The sequence below is a fragment of the Carcharodon carcharias genome, chromosome 9, assembly GCF_017639515.1.
Source record: "Carcharodon carcharias isolate sCarCar2 chromosome 9, sCarCar2.pri, whole genome shotgun sequence".
Taxonomy (NCBI): Eukaryota; Metazoa; Chordata; class Chondrichthyes; order Lamniformes; family Lamnidae; genus Carcharodon; species Carcharodon carcharias.
This window is the reverse complement of record NC_054475.1, coordinates 78100754-78119962: the sequence shown is the minus strand read 5'-3', so window position 1 is coordinate 78119962 and position 19209 is coordinate 78100754. Positions and strand designations below refer to the sequence as shown.

General features: G+C 43.7%; 1 protein-coding gene across 1 annotated transcript; it reads left to right on the top strand.

Annotated features, from left to right (window-relative positions):
- Positions 1–2063: 2063 nt before the first annotated feature.
- gla (galactosidase, alpha) lies at positions 2064–18649 on the top strand. The gene is made up of 7 exons (XM_041196082.1): positions 2064–2321; positions 9802–9976; positions 10130–10307; positions 12201–12292; positions 15179–15340; positions 15674–15871; positions 16895–18649. The coding sequence occupies exons 1-7, from the start codon at positions 2146–2148 to the stop codon at positions 17219–17221; spliced, it is 1308 nt and encodes a 435-aa protein (XP_041052016.1). The 5' UTR covers positions 2064–2145; the 3' UTR covers positions 17222–18649.
- The last annotated feature ends 560 nt before the right edge of the window (positions 18650–19209 follow it).

Sequence of the window (19209 nt, the reverse complement as noted above, 5' to 3'; positions counted from 1 at the left end):
ACCACAGGAGTCTCAGGTACAGGTCACGATCGTTTATTCGAGCAATTGCAAGGAGAGGACCATCTCAATACAACGTGAGACAGTACTCTGGTAAACTACAAGTGTTCACCATATTTATACATTATTAATCACATACAAGAACAGTTTCCAGATTCTGATCTCGTCAACATATAGGTTTACATTAAACAGACATTTCTCTAGTAACAAAGGCACCAAGGTATAGGCATCATCTGTCCCTACTTTCACCCCAGGAGGAGGCCTTCCCTCATATCTCAACTAGGACCGTCTGTTCTTTCCCTATCTGCTATAATTAGACCCAATCTTGGTCGTTTTTCAACCTAAGGCTCCGGTCTGACTCCAAAGACACCCAATCTATCATATTTGCATTTCTCTCTGTTTGGCCTGGCCTTGCTGATAGTCACAGTCTCTGAGGGTGTGCAAGGTTCAGATTCCTCTCTGTCCAGCCTGGCCTTTAACTATACTTGCAGGCACTGGCTGCTTGGATATTTTAAGTAGTCCATTCCCTTTCAATAAGTTCTTAATGTACCCCAATATTCCCCCCTAACACCTATCACTGGTTGCCCTGAGAAGGTGGTGCTGAATGGCTTGCTAGATCATTTCAGAGGACAGGTAAGAGTCGTGTAGGGCTGGAATCGCATATAGGCTGACTCTCTGTCCCTCCCCTGAAGGTGCTGACTCTCTCTCACCCCCTCCCCTGAAGATGCTGACTCTCTCTCACACCTTCTCCTGAAGGTACTACCTCTCTCTCTCCTACTCCCCCAAAGGTGTTGAATCTCTCTCTCTCTCCCCCACCTCCCCTGAAGGTGCTGACTCTCTCTCACCCCCCTCCCCTGAAGATGCTGTCTGTCTGTCGATCTCCTTCTCTCCCTTGAAAGTGCAGATTCTACTTACACAACTTGTGCATGGCATTATCACAGGATAGGGTTATTATAGAGTAATATGGATAAGCTTAATAGGGATAGGATGATGGGTATTGGATAATGGGGATAGGATAATTATAGGATAATGGGGATAGGATAATTATAGGATAATGGGGATAGGATAATTATAGGGTAATGGGGATAGGGTAAATTATAGGATTATGGTGATAGAATTATAGGGTGATGGGTATAGCCAAATAGGGATAGAGTAAATATAGCGTAATTGGGATAGGGTAATTATGAGGTAATGGGGATAGTGTAATGGAGATGGGGTAATTACAGGATAATTATAGGATAATGGGGATAGAGTAAGGGTAGTTGGGATTGGGTAATTTTGGGTAATGGGAATAAGGTAATTATAGGCTAATGGGGATAGGGTAATTCTTATGCAGTATCACTATCAGTTTTCATGTAATGAAAAGATTTGCCAATTTTAAAGTTAGGGTGATGAGTGGTCATTGTTCTGAAATATTAACTCCTGTCCCTTTCCCTCTCTGCTGCCTGACTTGCTGTTCCAGCCTTTTCATTTCTATTTCTAAGTTTAAATATATTTGGCAATAGGAAATGCTGCTCTCTACATATTATTATGATGGTTGGGAAGGTTTGGTTGCTGCAGTGATATTGAAATAAGTGAAAACTCTGTCCAGCACCATCTATAACCCAGAGTTGCTGCATTCAACACCCCACCTCACCTCACCTCAGTTACTTACACTTCCCCTCCTGAAAGGAACAAACTTCCTCATTCCATGTCAAGAGAATCTGGGCTGCATTAAACAAGAGGTAATTTTGTATTTCTATCTCTTGTCAAAGAGGTAGTTGTGTGCTGAGGAAATGCCCCTCTCCCTCCCAGGCACTGAATTGCCCTCTCACCCGCCACTCTCTGTTAATTGCCCCTCTCTCCCGCCACTCTCTGCTAATTGCCCCTCACTACTAATTGCCCTCTCTCCCCCCCACTCTCTCCTAATAGCTCCTCTCCCCCCACTCTCTGCTAATTGCTCCTCTCTCCTCCCACTCTCTGCTAATTGCCCCTCTCTCTCCTGTCCCCAGGAAATCACGAGAATCCAGCCACAAGCCGAAACTGCTGCCAGCTCACCCCCAGCCTGTGCTGATTGGTTAAAGGGCGGGGGCGTTCGCTGGTTGGTTGCTTTACGAGTCAGTCAGCACGGCTGGTTTCAGGCTCGGATATACGCAAGTGATTTGGTAGATGGAGTCGCGGCTGAGCGGTTCCCTGGTAGCGCTGTTTATCAGCCTCCTCTGGCTGGGACAGGGAGGCTGGAGTCTGGATAATGGCCTGGCCAGGACCCCCATCATGGGCTGGCTGCACTGGGAGAGGTTCCTGTGTAATGTCAATTGCCAGGAGGATCCACACAACTGCATCAGGTGAGCTGGGGCAGAAAGGGGCGGGGAGAAGTGAGCTGGGGCGGAGGGGGACGGGGAGAGGGGAGCTGGGGCAGGCGAGGGGGCAGAGGGGGAGGGGTGAGCTGGGGAAGAAAGGGACAGGGAGAGGTGAGAAATGAGGTTATAGGGGATAAGGTTTGATGGCATCATAGAGCATATGGAGGCCATTGAGCCCCTTATGCCTGTTTTTCTTTAGTCTATCAAAAGCGTTCAGGATTCTGGACACAAGGTGGTGGCAGTAGTGGTATTGTCTCTGGACTAGAACTATAGAGACCCAGGATAATTCTCTGGGGACTTGGGTTCGAATCCCACTGTGGTAGGTGGTGGGATTTGCATTCAATCAATAAAAATCTGGAATTAAAAGTCTGATGACCATGAAAGCATTGTCGATTGTTGTAAAAACCCATCTAGTTCACTAATGTCCTTTTAGGGAAGGAAATCTGCCCTTCTTACCTGGTCTGGCCTACATATGACTCCAGGTGTGGCTGCCTCTTAACTACTCTCTGAAAGGGTCTACAAGCCACTGTTGTATCAAACCACTAGAAAGCCCATAAGGAATGAAACCAGATGGCCCTCCCAACATTGACTTAGGCACCAACCCTGCAAAGTCATCCTTATGAACATCAGGGTGCTTGTGCCAAAATTGGGAGCTCTGTCTCAGACTCGTCAAGCAACAGCCTGACATAATCATCTCCTCCAACAGCACCTTCCAAACCCACGATTGCTACAAGGACAGCAGATAACATGGGAACATGGAAGTTCCCCTCCAAGTCACTCACCATCCTGACTTGGAAATATATCACTGTTCCTCTTCACTGTTGTTGGGTCAAAATCCCAAATCCTGGAACTCCCTCCCTTGCAGCACTGAGTGTGTACCTACTACTGCAGTTGTTCAAGAAGGCAGCTTACCACCACCTTCTCAAGGGCAATTAGGAATGGGCAACATAGCCAGTGATGCCCACATCTTATGAATGCATCAAAAAAAAAATTCCTTTTAACTGACCAAACTTCTCGAGTCTCTCCATACCTGAAGCTGGACAGTTTTGAAGAAGAGTAGGATAGTTCACCTTTGTGTCCTATCCTGTGTTTATTCCTCAACCAGTGCCAGAAACCAATGATCTGATAGTTTTCTCCTTGCTGTTTGTTGGAGCTTGTTATGTGTACATTGGCTGTTGTGTTTCCTACATGCACCAGATTAAAGGTCAGATCAAGGTGAAAGTAATGTAAATGGTCAGGCAATAAATACAGTTATTGAACATAAGCATAAAATAACTTGATAATTCTTCTCACTTGATTTTTAAGAGCAAATTCAATTACCTGTACAGAAATGTGTATAGCATCTGAAACCAAATGGTGGGCTGAAGCAATATTTCACTGTGAGGGACCCGATGTATTCAACATGACTGAAAACTGGGTACAAAAAGCATTGGACAGGCAATTAAGTATTGAGGGATATAATGTATTAAGAAAGGATAGGGTAGGTAGCGGTGGTAGGGGTAGCTGTGCTAATCAGACATGTTAATCTGAAATAATATGATAATAGAAAAGGGACATAATTAACAAGATTGATAGAGAATCCATTTGATTGAGACAGGATAAGAAGGGATCAATCACATTTTAACAGGAAAATACTTAAGACCAGAAGAGGTGGAAGAAATAAGCAGCCCAATCCATTGAACGAGTGAGTAAAAATGTTCACTAATAATTAACTACCTGAAATAAACTGGGCTAGCAAGGGATCAGGAAATGTATGTTCAGTATTTCTTACCTATAAAGTAAGAAACCCAACAAGGAAGCTTAGGAGGAAGATCTAAGCACTAGTGATCATAATAAAGTTCAAAATAATGATTGAGATGCATAATAACAAAAGGCATAGTAATAAACTGGGGAAATAAACTAATTTTGCAAGGATGAGAATGGAGCCAGTGTAAATAAATGGAGAGAAATTGAGATGGATTAGTAGGGAAACGTTTAAAATGGTGATCAGTAGAGTTTGGGAGAAATATCTTTCCCCCAACAATCAAACCCATGGATGAATAAAGAGATATGAGTAAAACTGAAACTAGAGAAAAAGGCATATCTAAGTACATAAGCAATAAAAGAGAGGATGGCAAAAGGTTAGAAAAAAAGTTAAATATTAAGGATTTAAAGTGGAGTTACAAAATTAAATTTGTGTCAGAGTGGTTGTTTGGCGGTAGTAATGACTTTCCACATCATTGAAGATTCACTTACACCTGAAGGTTCCAGCCAGAGCTGTTTTGGGTGTGCTTCCTGGGTAAATACTGCAACTTTGCACTCTTACATGGATGTCAATGCCATGTCTATCTGTCAGGTAATTTAGTAGTGCAGCCTGTGGAAAGGCAGGGTAACTCGGACAGCTGTGTACCAGATTTCCATGTTCAGCTGCACATGTGCAGACTCTGGAAGTCACTATCTGATTTATTCCATGCTGGAAGTGAGTGCTGATAGCCTACCCTTTATCTTAATTCAAAATCCAGGCCACTATGTCAGGGGAACTTCTGCCCTCTCTGGTGGTGATTGGAGGTGGTCAGCATATTTAAACAGGTGAGCACACTCTCATCTTCTGATCTCCAGCCCCATTAAGTACAGTGTGGGAAGGCCCGTGGTCGGCCTTCTTGTCCGCTGCCAATTGAGGCCTTTATGTGGATGATTAATAATTAAGGGCCTCATCGCACTGCCACTAATATTAACCCAGTCGTGGGCAAGCCTATTGCTACATAGGGAGCACAACATGTAAACCAGTGAGGGCTGCTTGTCGTCTCCTGGGTGGACGGGTGTCCCCTCCTTCAAAAGCACTCAGTGCCTGAATTAGAGACCTGACATTGAGAGAAGGAGAGGCCTCTGGCCAGCGTCTCATGGTAAGTGGACCCCTCCCCCTGGGGTCCTGATCCTGGGGCAAGGTCTACACTGCTCTGTCAACTGCCAGATTGGCTTGTGGTTTAGCAGACCTTCCCCAAAGGAGATGACACAGGCATCCAGCTGGCAAGCGAGACTCCTGCTGTGTCTACAAGATTCTACCCTGCAGACTGGTTAGCTTAATGGGGATGCTAGGAAAACTAATGGAACTCAAAAAAAAATTGTAAAACATCTAGAAACTAAAAATGTAATAAAGAATAAAGAGCATGAGTTTTGAAAGAGAAGAGCCTACTGGATTAAACTTACTGGAATCTTTGAAGAAATAGCAAGAAGTAGACAAGGGTCATGTAGTAGATGTAATATGTTTGGATTTTCAAAAGGCCTTTGGTTAAGGCACAGCATAACAAACTTACAACTAAGGTCAGAACATGTCGAATCGGGTCAGGTAGAAGAATGGATAGCAAGCTGGCTACAAAAGAAAACTGAGGTTAAGGTTAATTCCTCGGATAGGCAAAAGATGGGAAGCGGTGCTCCACAGAGAAGATCACTGTTTACAATTTACGTCAGGTGGTTGGATTCTGAAATTGGAAGTGCAATATCTAAATTTGCAGATGACATCAAATTGAAGAGTGTAGCAAATACAGAGGAAGACTGTGAAAATACAAGATTATTAAACTTTGAGAATGAACAAGTGAATGGCAAATGAATTTCAATATCGATAAGTGCATGGTGGTGTTTAAGGTGGCAACATAGTGCTTGGATAATAAATGTCTAAATGGCGTAAAGGAGCAAAGGGATATAGATAGGGATATAGTACAGCTCATTGATGTGGGGCCCTGCAGTTACTAAGGCTGTTTTTTTAAAAGACAAATCAAGCATTTCTTAAGGCATAAAATTGTAAAGTAAGTCAGTCATGTTAAACTTGTATCGAACCTTAGATTATGAAAGATAGACTTGGAGAAAATGTTTCCATTGTGGGGAAATCAAAAGCAGAGGCTTTAACTATAAGATAGTCACTGGTAAGTCCAAAAGGGAATTTGGGACAAGCTTCTTCACTCAGGCGTGTTGAAAATGTGGCACTCGCTGCCATAGGGAATTATTGGGGTGAATAGGACAGATGCTGTTAAAGGGGAACTGGCAAAGTTGCACTATAGGAAATGTGGCAGTCAGTTTATATAAAGCAAGGTCCCACAAACATGTGAAGAGAAGCAGATTATCTGTTTTAGGGACATTGATTGAGGGATAACAATAATAATGGTGATAACACTCCTGTTCTTCAAAATAGTGGGATCTTCTGCATCCACCTAGTTTAATGTCAAAAGTTGGCACCTCTGACAGTGCAGTACTCCTTCAGTACACTGAATTATCTGCCTAGATGTTTGGTCCCTGGAGTGGGACTAGAATCTATAACTGAGGCAAGAGTGCCACCAACTGAGCCACGCCTGCTACCAGTCGAGACACAAGGGAACCCCTGGTGGAGGAGAGCTTTGGTAACTATTGGTCCAAAATCACTTGTTTCTCCAAAGCCACATTCACCACACATCACATTTCAAATGTACAATATCCCAGAATGTTATTTTCTGAAAGAAGTCTCAGATTTGAATTTGAGTGAATCCATACCACCTGCTTGCTCCAGATGACACAAAACCTGGATGTATTGTGAACTGTGAGGATGATTTTGATATACTTCAAGAGGACACAGACAGGCTGGTGGACAAATGGCAGATAAAATTTAATGCAGAGAAGTTGAAGTGATAGATTTTTGGAAGGAAGAATGGGGAGAAGCGATAGAAACAAAAGGATACAATTCTAAAGGGAGTGTAGGAGCTGAGAAACAAATGTTTGAAGGTGGCAGGACAGGCTCAGAAAGTGGTTAATGAGACATACTGGGTTTTATAAATAAAGGCATGAGAATACAAAAGCAAGGAAGTGATGATAAACCTTTATAAAGTGCTGGTTCAGCTTCAGCTGGTATATTGTGTCCAGGCAAGCCAAGGGCAGCAGATGGAGGGAACTTCCAGGTGCTGATGTTCCCATTTAAGTCACTCACCCTCCTGACTTAGAAATATACTGCTGTTCCTTCACTGTCATTGGGTCAAAATCCTGGAACTCCCTCCCTAACAACTGGGTGTACCTACACCACATAAACTGCAGTGGTTCAAGAAGGTGGCTCACCACTACCTTCTCTAGGGCATTATGGGATGGGCTGGCCAGGAATGCTCACATCATGTAAATGAATTTTTAAAAAAAAGTTCTGGGCACTGCACTTTGGGGAGGATGTGAAGGCATCATAGAGGGTGCAGAAAAGATTCATGAGAACGGTTCCAGGGATGAGGAACTTTGTTTATGTGGATAGATTGGAGAAGCTGGAGCTGTTCTCCTTGGAGAAAGTTGAGGAGATTTGATAGTGCTCAAAATCATGAGGGGTCAGAGCAGAGTAGATAGTGAGAAGGATTGAGAAGTAGAGGACGGATTTAAATTGTTTGAACTAAGAACCAAAGGCAACCTGAGGAAAAACCTTTTATATAGTGAGTGGTTAAGATCTAGAATGCATCCTGTGGGTGTGGTGGAGGCAGATTCAATCACTGTTTTCAAAAGGAAGTTGGATAGTTACCTGAACAGTGGGGAAAGGGTAGGGGAGTGGGACTAGCTGAATGAGGGCTAGTGTGGACAGGGTGGATCAAATGGCCTCCTTCAGTGCTGTAACCAGCTTGTGATTCTGAGGGAGAAAAGAATAGAGAGCTATGCCAATGGGGTGAGATGAAATAAGTTGAGGTGAGATGAAATAAGTTGGGGTGAGGTTCATATGAAGCAGAAAGCTGTTACGTTGAACACTTTCTGTGCTACAGACACAATTTAGTGATATAACTTGATACATTACATCAGTTGAGTGCACTTCAAAAGTACCTCATTGCCTGTAAAGTCTTGTAATGGTGAAAGGTGCTACACAAGTGCAAGGCTTTTGTTTTATTTTAATTCCCTTTGTACCCTAAATTGTGGGGTGGGGAAGGGGTAAGAAATCAAAGAAGATCTGCAACAGGGAGGGTTGAAATGAAGAACCAGCACTGTTTTATCAGTTAAAGGCAAAAGTGGCTGGTGATAGGACAAGTAAAGAAACTGAAGATGGGTCCAGCAGAGGTGTAAATGTCAACTGTGGAGGAGGAAGGAAGCATGGACATTGTGGAAAGGCCGGAGAATTCTGTGGGCCTGAGAGGTGAGACAATGATCCCGGCAGGTTTACCCTGTCATCTAATATAATAACTGAGCAGGTAACCTATGTTAGTAATGTTGTTTAAGAGAGAACTAATAAGACTATAAGATGTAGGAGCAGACGTAGGTTATTCGGCCCATCGAGCCTGCTCCACCATTCGATGAGGTCAAGGCTGATCTAATCATCCTCAACTCCAATTTCCAGCCTTTTCCTCCTAACCCTTGATTGATTAAAAATCTGTCTATCTCAGCCTTGAATATACTTAACGACTCAGCCTCTACAGCAAAGAATTCCACAGATTTACTACCCTCTGAGAGAAGAAATTCCTCCTCATCTCTGTATTAAATGGGCATTACCTTATTCTGAGATTATGCCCTGTGATCCTGGACTCTCCCACAAGGGGAAACAAACTCTCAGCATCTACCCTGTCAAGGTCCCTAACAATCTTGTATGTTTCAATAAGGTCGCCTCTCATTCTTCTAAACTCCAGTGAGTACAGGCCCAACCTACTCAACCTCTCCTCATAAGAAAATCCCTCCATACCTGGGATCAACCTAGTGAACCTTCTCTGGACTGACTCCAATGCTAGTATATCTTTCCTTTGAAAAGGGAACCAAAACTGCTCCTAGTATTCAAGGTGCGGTCTAACTAGTTCCTTGTATAGTTTTAGCAAGACTTCCCTATTTTTATACTCCATTCCCTTTGAAATAAAGGCCAACATTCCATTTGCCTTCCTTATTACTGCTGAACTTGTTAGCTTTTTGGGATTCATGCACAAGGACTCCCAAATCCCTCTGTTCTGTAACTTTCTGCTGTCTTTCTCCATGTAAATAATATTCAGCTCCTCTATTCTTCCTGCCAAAATGCATAACTTCACATTTTCCCACATTATATTCCATCTGCCGAGTTTTTGCTCACTCACTTAACCTGTCTAGATCCCTCTGTAGACTCCTTGTCATCCTCAACACTTGCCTTCCCACCTATTTTCATGTCATCTGCAAACTTGTCGATAGTGTATTCACTTCCCTCATCTAAGTAATTAATATACAAGGTAAATAATTGTGGCCCCAGCACTGATCCTTGTGGCATTCCACTAGTTACAGGTTGTGGAGTGCCACAGTAATCAGAGTTGGAGTCTCAATTATTTACAATAATGGCCCGGACAACTCCCCTTTGTTCATCAAATAGTGCCATAAAATCTCTTACATCCACCTGAGAGCATGTAACATTTAGTATTTCATTTGAGAGTGCAGCACTGAGGGATTGCTGGGCTACAGTGTCAGCCTAGATTACATGAAACATTTGAAAGGAGTCTTGGCATTTTATCTGGTGAGCCCTGTAAGGAAAACACCGTTCCCCTCTGGTTCTATGTAGTGAGCAACTCTACATGCAGATGGCCGATGTCATGGCAGCCGAGGGTTGGAAGGACGTTGGCTACAATTATGTTTGTATCGATGACTGTTGGCTCGCTCACACGCGGGATGCAGACCACCGCCTGCAGCCTGACCCCAAGCGGTTCCCTAGTGGAATAAAGTGGCTTGCGGACTATGTGAGTATAATGTGTGTGTGTGTGGTGTGTGTGTAAACCCTGGCATTGACCAGTTGGGCTGAAAGGCCTGTTTGTGCTATAAATTCTCTCTAATTCTCTATGGCTTTTACTTGATCATTATGTTGATTTTTGCCTCTTTCTACCCTGGTACAGGTCCATTCTAAAGGCCTGAAATTGGGCATCTATCAGGATGTGGGGACCCATACCTGTGCCGGATATCCGGGCAGTTATGGCTACTATGAGTTGGATGCTCAGACCTTTGCTGACTGGGGAGTGGACCTCCTGAAGTTTGATGGTTGCAATTTCATCAATTTGGACTTGCTGATTGAGGGTGAGTCAAGGTGGTGAAGAGGCCCAAATTTTCTTGGTTCCTCAATCTGCTCCTATTAACCGGTTTCACTCTGTTTCATTATCCATTACAAGAGGAACTGTAGAGTTAATATTTTTTTAAAAACTTGTGCTGATCCTGACCACATGCAAGTGCTACTGACTGCCGTAGTAAATGTAACCAGGTTTCTCACTTCTTGCATTGGGTGGGCTTTGGTTTAGTTGAGTGTCCAAGATTATAGGACCAAGTTAGCTCGGTAAACATGCAATGAGTTCACAGGTTAACCTGTGGCATTGAGGTGACGCAAAGTAAGAAGACACTGCAGTGGTAATGTCAGTGGGCTAGTAATTCTGAGACCCAGGCTAATATCCTGGGAACATGAGTTCAAGTCCTACTAGGGCAGTTGGTGGAATTTATCCACAATGGTGGTGTAGTGGTCTTGTCACTGGACTCGTAATCCAGAAACCCAGGGTGAGGCTATGGGGACCTGGGTTCAAATCCCACCATGGTAAATGAGTTTGAAATTGATCAATAAAAATATGTAAATTCAAAGACTAATGTTGACCATGAAACCATTGTTTTAAAAAAAAAAAGCCCCACCTGGTTTTGGTTTGCTCAAACCAAGGGGCAGCCCCTGTCCTTGGGTACATCCAGCCTTGGCCCTGCCTCCATGTCTGCTTCCACTAGGTATTCTGTGCCTTCTGTCTGTCTCTGGGCGCTTTGGCTTCAAATTAGAGACCAATGTACATTCTCAATCTTTTAATTGAATACATTTAAAAAAAAAACTGTGTGGGCATCACTGGCAAGGTTGGCATTTATTGTTTACCCCTAATTGCTGTTGAAAAGGTGGTGAGCTACCTTCTTGACCCCTGCAAACCTGCGTGGTAAAGATACTGGGCTGTTAGGCAGGGAGGTCCAGGATGAAGTGTTGTGACATCCTGTATGAACCTTCTAACTTCTCTTTTAAACCTGCTGAATAAATAGAAGTCTCTGGTTTTTAACGTGTCTTTCAAAAATCTCACGGATAAGCTATTTTGCCCTCCTAATTCTCCCAGGAACGGGAAGAGACCCTTTAGCTAGTTCTGCCACTCAATTAGATCAAGGCTAATCTATATTTTAACTCCATTTAACATTTGTTTATATTGCCTCTCCTCATTCTTCCTCCCAAACTGTATCACTTCATACTTCTCTGCTTGTTATTTCATCTGCCATGTGCCTGCCCATTTCATCAGCCCATCTCCAGCTGAAGTTTGCTACCATCCTCCTCATTCTTTACTACTTTTGTGCTGTTTGAAGACTTTGAAATTCTGTTGTATATACCCAAGTCCAGGTCATTAATATAGATCAAAAAAGTACAGTGGTTCCAACATTGACCCCTGCATAACCTCATTGTATAATTTCCTCCAGTATGATAAACATCACTACTTTCTGTCTCTTGGCTAATTTTGTACCCATGTTGCCACTGCCCTCTACACCCGGGTACTTTCATTTTGTTAACAAGCTTATTAAATACTTCATCAAAGTCCATACATGTATATATGATATATATGGAAACATGAACCCCCTCCATTACACCATTCAATCAATTTAATCAGATACAATTGGCCTTCCTATCCATTGATTATGCTCCAGTGGAACTGACACCATGCCAGATTGTGGGTTCACTGCATCAGGATAAGAGGTCAGTCATTTAGGACTGAAATGAGGAGAAACTTTTTCATTCAGGTTGTGAATCTTTGGAATTCATTGAATGTATCTAAGACTGTGATTGATTAAATATTTTGGACCGAGAGAGTCAATGATTTATGGATATTGGGTGGGAAAGTGGAAGATCTGGAAGATGAGCTATGTTCTAATGAAAGGTTTGACCCTATGTCTTGTCCTCTGAGTTTTCAGGTTACATGAACATGTCACTGGCCTTGAATCAGACGGGGCGAGATATTGCGTACTCCTGCGAGTGGCCTTTCTACCTGTGGCCTTTCACAAAGGTATTGCCCATCTGCCAGGCTTCGTGTACTCCTTGCTCTCTTTCACTGCACCAAGAGCAATTAATGGACAAGAGGTTCCAAATCATACTGGGCCATGGAGACACACCCAAGATGTTGAAATGCGTCCAGACATGTGGAGGAGCTCCGGCCACTCAAGACTATTACATAGTAACATTTGGCCCCTTGAGCCTGCAATTTACAATGTATCTATTCATTACTGGAATATGGGCACTGCTGGCCAGGCCAACATTTATGCGCATCCCTAATTGCCCTTGAGAAGGTGGTGGTGAGCTGCTGCCTTGAACCACTCCATGTGGTGTACCAACACCCATAGTGCTGTTAGGGAGGGAGTTCCAGGATTTTGGCCCAGCGACAGTGAAGGAATAGTGATATATTTCCAAGTCAGGATGGTGAGTGGTTTGGAGGGGAACTTCCAGGTGGTGGTGTTCCCATATATCTGCTGCTCTTGTCCTTCTAGATGATTGTGATCATGGGTTTGGAGGGTGCTGCCTAAGGAGACTTGGAATCTTGTAAACGGTACACGCTGCTGTCGCTGTGTCTCAATGGAGGATGGAGTGAATGTTTAAGCTGGTGGGGGGAGTGAATGTTAGTTTACAGCTGATCCTTACCTCCACTTGTTCATTTTTTTTTTTGTTCCATAGTCCTTGATGTCGCATTGAATAAAAATCATTCTGCCTAGGTTGTGAAAGTTCCAATTGTCTCCCAGCAGTCATAGCATACCAGGGGAGAGAGTTCCAGAATTCCACTCGCCTTTGTGTGTAAACGTGCTTTTTATTTTCTCTCCTGAATGGCCTAACTATAATTTTAAGGTTATGCCCCTTGTTCAGGTCATTCCACCAAAGTTTCTCTGTCTACTTCTTTGAATCATTTTAACATTTGAAGGGGTGATTTAATTGGAGTGTTTACAATCCTCTCTAAGGAACTTAAGCCAGGTTTATGCAACTTATAAGTTATTTGAAGGTGTTTATGGTGAGATCAATAACATTGAGTATGATGATTTTATAGTTATAGCAGGTAAAAATTGCTCTGAAAAGAGCAGTTGTTCCCTCAAGTTTCTTAGAACTGGTGGGCCTTGACGTTTTTGGTTGCATACCCTGTCCATTGTCTGGAACAGGTGAAAGAAGAAACATAGTAAGGGGTGGGAATATGGGAAGGGTCTTGCTATTGATTGGTCATGTTATTATGTTCTCAATACCATGTGATTGCAGACTCATCTACAATGAGGAAACAGACCCAGTCTACATGCTAGACTCGAGGAACATTATACTTGCTTCAAATGCAGTGAATGGGACAAGTCAGCTATTGTTAAACCATCCAGCACCTTCAACATTTACTCCCTCCACCACCAATGCGCAGCAGCAGTGTGTACTATCTACACGATGCACTACAGAAATTCACCAAGACTCCTTAGCCATACCTTAAAGACCAATTAGCTCTACCACCTAGAAGGATGAGGGCAGCAGATACATGGGAACACCACAACCTGCAAGTTCCTCTCCAAGCCACTTGCCATCCTAACTTGGAACTATATTACTGTTCCTTCACTGTCACTGGGTCAAAATTCTGGAATTCCCTCCCAAAGAGAACTGTGTGGGTGGACCTACAACACATGGACTGCAGTGGTTCATGAAGGTGGCTCATCACCACTTAAGGGTCATTGGGGAAGGGCAATAGATATTGGCCTAGCCAGCGATGCCCACATCCCATGAATGAATATTTTTTAAAAACATGTGCAACTTAACTACCTGATCCAACGGTCCAACTCTAGACTTGTCCATCACACACTGGCATACAAGATGTCAGAGGCCATGGAGAACCACTAACACCACACTGTTTCCCCCAAGATAACATCTTTCTCATCAGTGACATTTAGCTCTCCTTAGTTAAGTAACACACTAACATTCTGTACAGTTGACCAATCCACAGCAAGAATGTTAATAAGAATGTTAGTGATCCATTACAAACACAATAGCCTGACCAATCAACAGTGAGATCCTGCCCATGTTTCCATCCTCCACTATATATTGCCTTTCACCTGTTCCATTTATTCCGCTAGATGCTGGGTAGTGTTCTCTATTGCATTAAAACGAACACATGCTTAAATGCAGCCAGCCATAATTGAACAAATTTACTGACACCTCCCCAGCAGAGAGGGCAGTATAACAAAATGCTCGGCCACCACAATATGAGTGTGTTGCTGAAAATATTGAGGCCTGCCAGTTCATCTGAGGAACTCTTTCACATGGTGTAGCTGTAATAGGTTTATGCAACTTGTCCTCACAATTGAACTCTTTGAACTTTTAATTATTCTGCAAACTGCACAGAGATGAATGATTTTCAATTCAACTTCACAATGAGGGATTTGAGTACAGACTTCAAGACCGCAAGTCATTGAGCTTGGTTGTAATTTTCAGTTGAATTACAACCATTCTGCATTGTTAACATTCTCTTTTATGATAAAAACCTGGTGCCTTTTTGCTGCCAGTCTCCCAAGCAATACCTCGTATTCTTAGTGATAATCCACCTCCTTCACATTCTTGAAATGTTGAGCTCAGTATTGGCCCTTTCTCTACAATTTGGTGGGAGGTCAGGCTGGTGTTTGAGGCAGTGTAGAGGGATAATTCCTCTGTGCAGCCTCTCTTAATATGGGTGCTGATTAGTGATAAGAACTCTAACCCTGCTACCAGCCTGGATGAGTTGAGCTAACTAGGCAATGAAGGTCCTACTCTGCAAGAGTCAATAGGATATTGAATGAGGCAGTTAGGCAGAGACATTGGAAGGAATGATCAGCTTGCATTGTGAGACTTGAGTGTGACCCTGAACTCTGATTTGGGGTTTGCCAGTGATTCCCGCTTGTTTTTCCAGCCTAATTATACAGAGATCAGGAAATACTGCAACCACTGGAGAAACCATGGAGACATCGATGACTCATGGGGGTCCGTGAAAAACATCATTGACTGGACAGCCCTCCACCAGGGTCTGATCGCTCCAATAGCGGGTCCTGGAGGCTGGAATGATCCTGATATGGTAGGTGTGTGCCTCAAGTATGAAGTTACTTGTTAAAAATCTGAGACTCCAATAGACTCTGACCTCATACTCTTGTCCCTGATCGGAGTGGGAGCCAGATCCTTCTCATCAGATCAAGATGCAGTCCCCCTCACCCACCCCCAATCCTGAAACAGGGTGGGATCTGGACTCTTTTTTTCCACCGCCCCATCTACTCATCCCTGGATCAGGATAGAACCCCACCCCTCCCAGGATGGGGGTGGGACACATGACTTCTGCCCTTTGTCTGAATGGGGATGGGATGGGGGCTTTCCCTGTGTTTCGGGGTGTGATGCCCTATGTTTGTTTTTGCAGCTGGTTATCGGGAACTTTGGGCTGAGCAAGGACCAGCAGGTCACCCAGATGGCACTGTGGGCCATAATGGCGGCGCCACTCCTGATGTCGAATGACCTGCGGAACATCGACCCGGATGCCAAGGCTTTGCTGCAGAACAGATACATCATTGCCATTAATCAGGATCCTCTGGGTATTCAAGGCCGGCGAGTCAGTCAAGTGAGTAACACCCCCCTCCCACCCCCATTACTTTTAGCCTTTATTGCAAGAGGAATTCAGTACAGGTCTTGCCTCAATTGTACAGAAGCTTGGTTAGACTGCACCCTGGAGTACTGTGTGCAGTTTTGGTCCCCTTACCTCAGAAAGGATATTATTGCCATAAGAGAGAATGCAACAAAGGTTCGATAGACTTGTTCCGGGGATGGTGAGACTGTCCTATGAAGATAGATTGGGAAACTGGGCCTGTTTTCTCTGGAGTTTTGAAGAATGAGAGGTGATCTCATTGAAACCTACAAAATACAAGAATGGACAGGGTAGATGCAGGTAAGATGTTTCCCCTGGTTGGGGAGTCTAGAACCAGGGGACACAATTTCAAAATAAGGGGGAAGCCACTTAGGTCTTAAACAGGAGAAATTTCTTTACTCAGAGGGTTGTGAATCTTTGGAATTCTCTACTCCCGAGGGCTCTGGAAGCTCAGTCATTGAGTATGTTTAAGGTAGCGATTGAAAGATTTCTGATTAACAACGTAAAGGGTTCTGAAGATCGTGTAGGTAAAGGGCATTGAAGTGTTCGATCAGCCACGATTGTATTGAATGGTGGAGTGGGCTCAATGGGCTGAATGGCCTTCTGTTCCTACGTTCCCTTAGGCTGGGTCCAACGTGGGGTTTGGCAGCAGCCTCTGGCGATGAAGGATCCAAATGTGTCTCAGGTTCCATTTGGTGAGTCTGAGTGTGGCCGAATTCACCCGTCCCACATTCTGCTGAGAAGTTTGGGCATTGATTTGAGAGACAGCATCAGTTGATCAGTCACTTATTGTTCAATACCTCCCCCGCACTGTCTGGTGTCGTAATAAAACACCACTGCCCCAGATGAGGGAAGTGAGTGCTGCTTGACGTGAAAAGGAAAATATTGTGGATGCTGCAAATCTGAAATGACAAACAGAAAATGTTGGAACTCAGCAGTTCTAACGTGTGTGTGTCTGTGTGTGTGGCCTTTAGACTAATTGTCTCCTTGCCTCCTCAGCTATTCAATTTTGAACTATGGTCACGGCCCCTGACAGGTGGAGGATTCGCTTATGCTGTACTCAACCGGGCAGAGATAGGAGGCCCACAGAAGTTTTCCATCATCATTTTTGGCCTGGATGATGGCAAAGCCTGTCAGGAGGAGTGCCTCGTCACACAGATTCTTCCAGCTTTCCAATTCCGAGGAATCCATGTCCTGACCTCCCTGCTGGACTTCTGGGTGAATCCCACTGGGACTGTCCTCTTCACCGTTTTCCCTCACAGCACGGACTCCTCACTCAAGGTGGGAACACTGAAGGGGAACAAAGAGCAGAGATCCAGGCTGTGAACTTGTGACTGCTGTTTGGATCAGTCTGGTTAGTGGAGCCTAACTCATCACCTAGTGATGCTGATCTTTTGGAACAATTTCACTCTTAAGGATGTTAACATAAATTTAAATTTAATTCCACTAGTTCAGTGAGTTCTCCCTTTGCCCCCTCATGATCCTTAATTTCAAGGAGTCTTCCCTGATTCCCTTGTGATACTGAACTTCTGTCAAACAGGGCATGTACCTTCTCATCAATGCTCTTCTGCCTTACTGCATGCTAGGGTGTCTCATTGTGGTCATGTGGGACAGGGTTATCCCAGTATCTTGTATTCACCCCAGAAGAGTACTAAAACCTTTGCTATTTTCAGCTGCCCCCCTCCCCCACTCAGGGAAGGAGAAGGGTGGGGATGTTTCTGAGTTGAGGTAGCTCTGCCTGAATGTGCCTTTGATGCTATAATGATGCGCTCAGCCCACGGGTGAAACACTTAGCAGATAACCATTCAATGCTCAGGATTGGAAGCCGAACACTTGTATCCTCAGCACACATCTCATTGTGTTCACTAAGATGGAAATTGTTTTGTCTTGGATAATTGCTGCTGTCCTGGGAGTTGGTTAAACATCCAGAGGATCAGGAAACATCATCCCATTTGAAGCCAATTCCTGAGCTCTCAGCCTCCTTAGCCAGTTCCCCTCTGATCCTCCTGTTTTGGTATTTACTCCCATGTCAGTCATTCCACATTGTTCCTGTCCTGTGAAAGAGAACTTCTACCTCAGCTGAGTCCTTAGTTTGAACCTTGGGCTGGATCTTATGCTGAAACTTGACATCGTTCTGGGATCCAGTTTATTGGTTCCCACTGGGATCATGTATGCCTCATGTTGGGTCATCCTTTCCCCATCAGACACAGAGCATACCCAGTAATTTTTCATGGCCCAATCCCAACTCATTTGTTTGACTATTGAATATTTGACTTAGATCAGACAGCTCTCCCTGCAGTTAGACTTGATGCCCTCAGGCACTTGCACAAACTGATGTCTGGGTCTCGTGCCTACAATCCGCTCCTTCATATGCCATAGATAGGCAACCTATGATACTTTTTTGTTTTGCTGCTGTGCATAGGGCTCCATCCTGTGTTATCTGTACACTATTCCTATTTCATACAATCACAGCACAAAAGGAGAATGTCTGCCCCTTGGCATCTACTCTTACTGCACCCACATATATCCATTAGTGGGTCACAGCTGACTCAGAATCACCTTCAGCTACTCAGGACTGCACTGCTTCCTCACTATTTGCAGGTCGCTATTTATTGAATAGGATGATTTTAGACAATCGAATTTTACTGGAATTGATTCATTTTCTCTAAAAATTTGTCATTTGGTGATGAATTTATAAATGGCTGGTTCCTAACATAGGAATTCTTAATCTGTTTAATTAAATTGTGCAATCTCTGCTGTTGTATGAATTTATTTTCTGAATACTGTTTCACCTTTCATGGGGGTGGGTGGGGCCAGTAGTCAAACTGAAATGTCTTGTGTGACCCTGTCTCAGGACATGGGTCAAGAAAGACTACACAATATAGCTTTTATCTCTGTTACTAAAAGTCCAAGCCACAAAAATTTGTCTTTCTGTAGCTCCTTAATCATTTCCGAGTGACTCATTGGTTGTGGGTTCAAATCCCACACAAGACTGAATGCACACTCTAAACTGCTAGCCCAATACAGAACTCGGGGAGAGTGAGCTGCACAACTGGAGTCGGTGTCTTTCAGATGAGATGTTAAACTGAAGTCCTATCTACCTTCAGTTCTTATAGCATTAGCGAAAAGGAATTCAGGTGTTCTAGTTAATATTTATTTCAACCAATGTGTCATTAAAACAAATCATCTAGTCATTATCACATAGCTGGTGTGAGAGTTGTGTGAAAATTATCTGCCATGTTTCCTACAGGCTGCATTTATTTGTTCAACACTTAAGGATAAGAGCTTTCTGCGCTCATGCAGAGGCAGTGTCA